The 9,117-nt window shown below is 45.7% G+C and overlaps 1 protein-coding gene across 1 annotated transcript in view; it reads left to right on the top strand.

Annotated features, from left to right (window-relative positions):
• Positions 1 to 8,472, top strand: part of man2b1 (mannosidase, alpha, class 2B, member 1) — a 31,463-nt gene extending 22,991 nt beyond the window's left edge. The window contains exons 13-20 of the mRNA XM_043694990.1: positions 426 to 544; positions 1,136 to 1,237; positions 2,668 to 2,755; positions 3,189 to 3,269; positions 4,708 to 4,944; positions 5,783 to 5,932; positions 6,658 to 6,760; positions 7,737 to 8,472. Coding sequence (XP_043550925.1) covers positions 426 to 544; positions 1,136 to 1,237; positions 2,668 to 2,755; positions 3,189 to 3,269; positions 4,708 to 4,944; positions 5,783 to 5,932; positions 6,658 to 6,760; positions 7,737 to 7,846 — 990 coding nt within the window. The 3' untranslated portion in view covers positions 7,847 to 8,472. The remainder of the gene's footprint in view (positions 1 to 425; positions 545 to 1,135; positions 1,238 to 2,667; positions 2,756 to 3,188; positions 3,270 to 4,707; positions 4,945 to 5,782; positions 5,933 to 6,657; positions 6,761 to 7,736) is intronic.
• The last annotated feature ends 645 nt before the right edge of the window (positions 8,473 to 9,117 follow it).

Genomic DNA, 9,117 nt, shown 5'->3' on the forward strand with positions numbered 1-9,117 from the left:
TCCCTCAGCACTGACCCTCCGACAGTGAGGCACTCTCTCAGCACTGACCCTCCGACAGTGAGGCACTCCCTCAGCACTGACCCTCCGACAGTGAGGCACTCCCTCAGCACTGACGCACCGACAATGCGGCACTCCTCAGCACTGAACCTCTGACAGTGCGGCACTACGTCAGCATTGACCCTCTGACAGTGCGGCACTCCCTCAGCACTGACCCTCTGACAGTGCGCCGCTACCTCAGCATTGACCCTCTGACAGTGCTGCAATCCCTCAGCACTGACCCTCCGCACTCCCTTGGTGCGGACTGTCCAAAGTGTGTGTGTGGTAGTCCTGCCGGGCTGTCTGGTTTGGGAAATGGGATAGTGGGAGGTTATTCCTCGCGGGATATAGCCGATATAATGTATTCTTTTTTTTAATCCGTTTTGAAGACGGATTTATTTCAGGAAGTTTATCAAAATTTTTCAGCGTGGTGCTCCCAAGTTGTTCGGCTGTACAAAGACCAGCAGTTTGTTGAACTCGAGTGGACCGTGGGGCCAATTCCAGATGGGTAAGTATCCGGAATTCCTATAGGATACAGCCAGGGCTCAAGGTGGACCTGGGAACAGAGCCGCTGCCTATTGCTGGTGTGTCAGGGAGTGCGAGTGTCCCGCACTGTCAGAGAGATTCACTGTGGGGTCCATCTTTAAACACAGCAGCTCCAGGGGATAGTGTCATAGGACCTCAGCTCTATCCCTTACCCTCTGACGTCAGTGTCGGCTTAATTTCGACAAGGGGTAAACTCACCGGAAAACATATGGTTATTTAGGAGGCTTGTGAGGGTAGATGTGGAGAGATTTTCTTCTTGTGGAAGAGTCTAGGACCAGAGGGCAGACTCTCAGAGGAAGGCGGTCGCACATTTAAGGCAGAGATAGGGAGGAATTTCTTCAGAGGGGAGTGAATCTGTGGAATACTTTACCGCAGAGAGCTGTGGAGACTGAGTGATGACGCGTATCAAGGCTGAGATAGACAGGTTTTTAAGTCTAAGGTGGAGTTAAGGATGATCATTGAATGGTGGAGCGGATTTGATGGACAGGATGGCCTACTCCTGTCCGTATGCCTTGGGTTTAATTCTGTTTCCATTCTCTCTCTGAAACGTTAGTGATGGAATTGGCAAGGAAGTTATCAGCCGCTTTGACACGTCGTTAAAAACCGAGGGCATTTTCTACACGGATTCCAACGGCAGAGAGATCCTCACCCGGAGGTAAGGTGGGAAATTCCCGATGGAAACAGTTGCCTGGAGAAGTGTAGTCATTGACTTCCAGCCACCAGCTGATGCTGTGGATGAAACTCCTGTTGTTTAGAACCTGCAGCTAACTCCCTCAAGAGCTGCATTTCTATAATATCGTTCTTGACTTCACAACATCCCAAACTGCCTTGCAGTGAACTGAGTTCTTACGAAATGATGCTGCAATGAATGAAGCATAGCAACCAGTTTCTACAAAGCAAGCTCCCACAGACAGGAAGGACAGAGGGAGGTGATGGCCTACTGCTGTTATGGCTTGACTATAAATCCCGAGACCCAGGCAATGATCTTGGAAACCCAGTTCGAACCTCACTATGGCTGTCCTTCCTGGGTCTGGCCTACATGTGACTCCAGACCCATAGCAATGTGGTTGAGTTTAATTATCATTTAGGCAGTAAATGCTGACCCATGAATGATTTTTAAAATGAAATGTTGGTTACGGAGTGAATTCTGGCCACAGGGCCTGATACAGCCCTGCAAGAGACAGCAGCAGGATCCTTCGTTTAATATCTCACCTGATTGATGACGGTCACAGCTCAGTACTCGGATGGTCAGCCTGGGTTCAGAGGGCAGAGGTTACCGCTGAGTCACAACTGACCGTGTGTGAAGTGAAAACTCAAATCCCGTCAGCCATCAATATCACAATCCATGTGGGATCTGCTGCAGAGCTGCCCAGTGATTGGGCCATTCACATTATCCAATGGCAGTCAAAGAACAGGAATGTCATAAAGCATTGGGTGGGGTGTCTTTGGGGGAAATATGTCACTAATCATCTAAACGAGTATAATGGTACTGTCCCCATCTCTGGACCAAGAGACCCAGGTTCAAGCTCCACCTGCTCCAGACGTGTGTCATAATATCTCTGCAGCATAGGAAGTTGAGGAGTGACCTTACAGAGATTTATAAAATCGTAAGGGGCTTAGATGAGGTTAATGATGAGGGTCTTTTCCCTAGGCTGGGGGTGTTCAAACCTAGGGGTCATGTTTTTGTGGTGAGAGAAGCAAGATTTAAAAAGGACATGAGGGGCAAATTGTTTCCACAGAGAGTGATTAGTGTGTGGAATGAACTGTGGTGCATGCAGGTACAGTTATAATGTTAAAAGACATTTGGATATGCCCATGAATAGGAAAGGTTTAGGGGGATATGAACCAGGAGCAGGCAGGTGGGACTCGTTTAGTTTGGGGTTATGGTCAGCATGGAATGGTTGGGCCGAAGGGTCTGTGGTGCATTGGGACTTCCTGTATCGCTGGATTGGGAAATCTAGGTTCAAGTCCCTCCTGCTCCTGACGTGTGTACTGATATCTCGGAAACTGATTGACAGGAAGGAGAGAGAGTGTTTGTTGAATCTATGCTGTATACTGCATTCTAACCTGTCCTTGTGCTCCAAGGAGAGATTATCGACCGACGTGGAAACTTGAACAAACGGAGCCTGTTGCTGGAAACTACTTCCCGGTGAACAGCCGGATTTACATGAAGGTGAAAGCCTTGTTGTATTTCAGCTTTAACCCCACAGTCTCACAAGGGATCCTACACCACCACCCCCTGCTCCCAAAACCATTCACAGCAAAGCAGTATTCTCGACTCACTGCCTTTGTTGGGGTACAGCCTATGGGCATACTCTCACCCTACAGTATATCTCCTCAATGTTTCCATAAAGTATCAACTAGCTATTCCACCATTGTATGCATCACATCCAATTGTGATTCTGCCTTCATTCCCAGCCCCGCGCGCGGGCGGGCGCACACACACACATACTCCCTCGCTGTAAGGGAGACAGGCGGAGGCATGGTCCCAGCTAACGATCTCTCTCCTGCTCTCACAGTAGCTGAGATACGCTAATTTCAATGGCCACTGTTTTGGCACACAGCCCCTCTGCAGGTTTGAAATGTTGGTACCTTTTCTAATTCAGGACAGCAAGATGCAGTTGACTGTATTGACTGATCGATCACAAGGAGGAAGCAGCATCAAAGATGGGTCCTTGGAGCTCATGGTAAATCTTGTTCAGTTATTCCCCTCTTGAGATGGATGGGGGGGTGGCGGTGGCAGAAGGATTGTGAACAAAGTAAGCGAAGATGGAATTGAGAGCAATAGCTTTGGTCGCAAATAGCCCATTCAGTGGTGAATTCGTTAATTAACTCATCCTGGTGATAGAAGCTGTTATTTATATTTAATTTATTTTAAAGTTGTGAGTTTGATCTGTCTATGAGGGGGTTTAATGATTAATGTACAAATATTTTTATAATCATGGTGATGTATTGTAACACAGTATGGGAGAGAGTGACTTCCTGGGGAGTAATGCGTTTTTGTTTTCAGTGGGTGAGTTTTATGAATAAATATTAGGTTTCTGTTGAAGATTCTGGAATTGTTTGTTGGCTTCGGGGAAAATCTCAGAGCTAGAAGGAAGCCATTTTGGAATTGGTCAGTTTTGCAGGAGGCTTGGCTGCAGCTGGGTGTGTAAGACAGTTACTCCTAAAGAAGGGGAAGAGTTTAGAAATTGGTTACCTCAGTGTAGTATAACCTTCCAGACCAAGCATGTTGGTTAAAACACCAAAGGGATTATTTGAAGCCAAGAAAGTCTAGCCTCAGTTGTATGATGATTCAAGGATGAGGTTATTAGATTAGTCATTTAAGTAATTGAGACAGAGGTTCTTGATTACTGAGGGGATCAAACTTTATGGGGAAAAGGCAGCAGCTTGGGGTTGAGAAACACGTGAGCCATACCAGAATGGTAGAGCAAACAGAATGGGCCAAATGACCGAATTCTGCTCTGACATTTCATGGTTTTTATGAGGAATTGAAGCTCCTGTTAAACTACAGAGAAGGTTTTTCTCTTTAATTTTGAAAGCTGTAGGTTTGTGTTTTGTGTAAATAGTTTGGTTTGTTCCATTTTATTGTTTTTGTGTTCTATTGTTAAGTCCAAAGCTGTAGCACTGTGTGTTTGCGTTTCAGTGAAAGACCAGCTCATTATAATTTTTATCAAGCTCGATTTCAGGCTGGGATCAGAACAATCCCCTGTAGGGGGAGATAGTGGGTCATTTACCTGTCTTTAAGGCAGAGACTCTGGGTTTGATTCCCACTCCTTGGTTTTCAGATCCTGGAAAATGTGCTCATAAAGCAGATAAACTGGGTGGGTAGCAACCTGCAGGTTCTTGTAGCACACACCAAGGACAGACACTCCGAGGGCTAGAGATTCCCAGGCACCAGTGCGATGGAAGGAAGGTTGAAAGCTTCTGGGATCCTACGGTGGGGGCTGGCTGTGGGTTAGATTGGTCCTTACTGTATCGGGGGAAACAGGGATTTAATGCCTGCTCCAGCTGTGATGGGGTTGGAATGAGTGTTGATCGGGTGTTAGCCTGCCCTGAATAGGGTGAACGATGACCCAGCAACCAGACTCCTACGTTACTGACATTGTGCATTTATCACAACAGGTTCACCGGAGACTGCTCCGCGATGATAACCGAGGTGTCGGGGAAGCTCTGTCAGAGCCGGGTTACGACGGCAAAGGGCTGGTCGTACGAGGAAAGCACCTTGTCTTTCTCGACACAGTCAATGCCTCTGCTGAACTCCACAGGCTACAGGCACAGGCAGAGTACATGGCACCATGGACAGTAATGGCCCAGGGCACAGGGACAGCTTACAGCTCCCGGCCGAAACACATTGCAGAGGTAATCCAGCTCCTGGCTTGGTCTACGTGTCTGAGGCCAGGGAAATGGAAGCTCAGGCAACAGAGTTACAGTGGTGTCTACTTTAATATCGGTACTCATGGCCAACGCTGCAGGAGAGATGCTGCTTCCTGTCAATAACCAGTTCCTCTGGCTCATACTTTGGTATCTCAGCTGTAACCACAGTCCACATTAATATCTACCAACAGATCTGTGGATAAGAGAGAAGGCAGAGGCACAGCCTGACTTTAATTTACTGTAAAAAAAATTGTTTCTTGAAAGAGTTTGATTAGGTTGACACTCGAGAGAAGCCAGACCTAGGATTTAGAAATAACGGTCATTAATAAACCCAATGGGAAATTCAGGAAAACAGTCTTCATCCAGAGTGTGGAATTGAGTATCCCATGGACTGCCTGAGGAAAATGGCATTAACTGTGATTACGGGGGAGAAAGGATGATAGTGTGTTTGGGGAGGGGTCTGCTGTTTCTATGTTGTAATCTCACTGATACAAGTTCATTAAGATGGCATGGTGGCTCAGTAGTTAGCATTGTCTGTGTGGAGTTTGCACATTCTCCCCATGTCTGCGGGGGTTTCCACCTACAATCCAAAGAAGTACCAGTTAGGATGAATTGGCCATGCTAAATTGCTCAGTGTTCATGGATGTGTAGGTTAGGTACATTTGTCAGGGTTAAATGTAGAGTCATGGGGAATGTGTTTAGGTGGGACACTTTTTGGAGAATCAGCGTGGACTTGTTGGGCTGAAGGCCCATAGGGTAGAAATTCTAAGATTACTTTCTCTGCTATTCCTGTGACCTTTGCTTGTTTTCTGAACATTTCCAGTTCTCGGCCCTGAAGGAGGAGTTACCCCCTAACGTCCATCTCCTAACTCTGGCTCAGTGGGATTCTCAATCCTTCCTCATCCGGCTGGAACACCAGTTTGAAATGGGGGAAAGCAGTGTCTACTCCAAGCCCATCACTGTGGATCTGGCTGTAAGTTCCCTCGTTCTGGTTACGGTAGGGAGGAGACGACAAGAGGAGGGAGAGCCAATGCCATTAACTGATTTGAAACTCTAATCCCCTCTCTCTGGAAGATAAGAGACCAGGATAGGATCATAACATGAGCCCTTCATTACATCTATCCTGTATAAACGCTAGACAGGGTTATGGGGGATGGAATGCGTGAAACGAATTAAAGTATTTATTTAGTCAGCTATGATCACATTGAAGGGCTGTACCGGCTTGATGGGCCAAATGGCCTGATCCAGTTTCTTTGTACCAAGCTCCATGCCAGAGCAGGAAGGTTTTGACCTGTACACCACTGGCTGGGAAGCAGAGGCCTGTGGAACACAGCCAAGTCGAGATCGGGGACAGTCTATGACAGACTTGTTGTTAGAATCATCTGTAAAGCTCTGGCCCATGAGATACCAAATCCTGACACACACACACACCCATTCTGAGAATTCCCTCTGGTGGTAGGCCTTGAGCAGACAGAGTCCCTGCCCTCAGTCGCTCTAAAACAACTCGGAATAAAAGGCATGGTTTAATTGTTACTGATGCCAACGGTGATCAAATACCCTGCTGTACTCTCTTAACCCCACTCTGAGACTAGCTGCTTAGGGCCATCCAGCTAGAGAGCAGAATCAACAAGGACATGGGAAATGTCCGATTGTACACCGATGGCCTTACCCTGGCTTTCTCTCTGCTTCTCCCTTCAGAATTTGTTTTCTACTTTCAAGATCATTTCTGTTGAGGAAATGTCTCTGGGCTTCAACCAGCGGAAAGAGGACGTGTCTAGACTCAAATGGAGAACTGGACCAGGTTGGTCGCCCAGCCTCTGGGTCAGAAACACACTGCCTTGTTTTCACTGTCCTGCTCCACCTCATCATCCTGTCCCCCAGTGGCTGTATAGAAAACCAAAAGCTGTTAATAAAGACAGGGGGTTGGGGGAATCAAATCTGTGATTTTAGTGTAGGAAAATCAATTAAAAGGATGATGTAAAAACAGATTAATTTCTAACTCGGGGGGGGCAAAACAGACAGGGTTTATTGGTAAAATCTCAAGAACAGATAGAGTATAATCCAAAGATTAAGGCATACTGGCCCCTCTAGGGAAACAGTCAAGATTCAGCTGTTTAAAGCCCTGGTTAGAGGATACAGATTGGGAGCACACCTCAGCAAAGATATCATGTCCTAGTGCAGCACGGGTTTAAAAGAACAAAGCCTTGATTTCGAGCAGAGAGTAAACAAAGTCTGTATTCCCTTAAACAGAGAACAATAAATCATGATTTGATCCAAGTTTAAAATATCAAAGTAAATGAAGAGGATTGACACAAATGTGTTTTTGCTGGAGAGTTAAACAGCAGAGTCTAAACATTAGAACGAAATTAGATACACTTCTATAGCGAGAATGGCGGTTTAGAAATCTGTTCACAAATGGCGATTGATGGCAATTATTAATTAGAAATCAGATTGGTAGACTTCTGTAGGCCAAGAGGAGATGGGACAGAGTTAGGTCGCTCTCTATCTCAAGAACTGCTCAACTTCTGTACTAATGATTGATGTGGAATATGAAATCCTGTCAGGGGGCAGTTGGATTGAATAGTCCGATTCCATGCTGGAGGATCAGCAGGTCTAGCAGCATCCAGGTAGAGAGAAAAGAGTTAATGATTTGAGAGTTCAGTATGATGATTCTTCACAACCACAATCAGACTCAATGTTATCTCTTTCTATTTGACTTGTCTCTGTGCTGCATGTTCTAACTAATACTTTGATGGTCTTCTCTTCCCACCTTTCAGAGAAGGACAGTGTCAAGTCAGCTTCCAGCCGTAAGGATAGCTCCAAGCACGAGGTGGTCCTCAATCCAATGGAGATCCGCACATTCCGTGTTCGCATCCAGTACCTATAACCGCCCTATACTGGGAAGAGAGGGGAATGTGGGAATACTGTGGACCAACCAATCAAGCACATGGAAAGTCCAAATCTGTCCACTGTGTGGTTTTCCCAGGGACAATGTCATTGTCAGGTTGGCGTCTGCTGCTGTTTTCATACTTCACTCGATGATGCCTTAATATGACAGATGACTTTATCATCATCTTCTGTCTTCATCCAAGCGCCCAGCCATATTTGGGAGTTTGTTCACTTTTTAATACATTTGACGGATTAGGCTTCTATCTACCAATCAATCAGACCTTGTTCCATGAAAGAAAGTGAAGGAAACTGCCTGGATTCCAATGTAATTAAAAACGCTTTCTTGTTCCCCCACCCTGTAACATTGATCATGTGCCTGTACCCAGGTCCCAATCCTGTAACTGAGAACATCTCCACTTTAATTGGTGACTCTTAAAAGCACCAGTGGAAAAGCTGCAAGCCTCCCATTCAATTAAAAATCAGTTTAAAGAAAACCTCATGATTCAGCTATGTAAGTGAGGGACAGTGCAATAAGTTTCCATACTACTGCTTTTGTGAATGATGTGTGAATGGAAGTTTTTAAAAATCCTTTTTAATTATGATTAAATTTGAATTATCAATGCAGTATTCAGGACTATGCCTTTGTGATAAACACATCAATTTCTGTTACTACTACTTCATAGAATCCTTAGAGTGTGGAAACAGGCCATTTGGCCCAACAAGTCCACACTGACGTATTATCCTACATTTACCCCTGACTAATGCACCTAACATACATATCCCTGAACACTATGGGTATTTTAGCATGGCCAATTCACCCTAACCTGCATATCTTTGGATAGTGGCAGCAAACTCCACACAGTGACCAAAGGGTGGAATCGAACCTGGTTCCCTGGCGCTGTGAGGCAGTAGGGCTAGCCACCCCATTTCTTGTATGAAATTTGGTCAGAATGTTTTGAAATCACAATAACTTAATTTGAAGTTTTATTGAAACATCAGTAGCCAAGTCTGCATATCTAGTGCTTGGACAGAGAAAGTACGGAAGGGGGAAAGAACTTGTTCCGTCTTTCTCCTGAGGGAGACCACATTCTGAAACAAGCAGCAGCTTTCGACAAAGGGAACTCCCTTTTCCTGAAAGTGATCAATTTTACCAGCAGGCCTTCCACAGGGAACAGGACATCCTGAGTGTTTGTTTATCGGATTTGTCAGCTGCATAGAATTCAGCGAGAAAAGTAAAAGTGCAGTTGGATTACTCCAATCTCTAGCCCT

This window comes from Chiloscyllium plagiosum, chromosome 8 (genome assembly GCF_004010195.1).
Source record: "Chiloscyllium plagiosum isolate BGI_BamShark_2017 chromosome 8, ASM401019v2, whole genome shotgun sequence".
Classification (NCBI taxonomy): Eukaryota; Metazoa; Chordata; class Chondrichthyes; order Orectolobiformes; family Hemiscylliidae; genus Chiloscyllium; species Chiloscyllium plagiosum.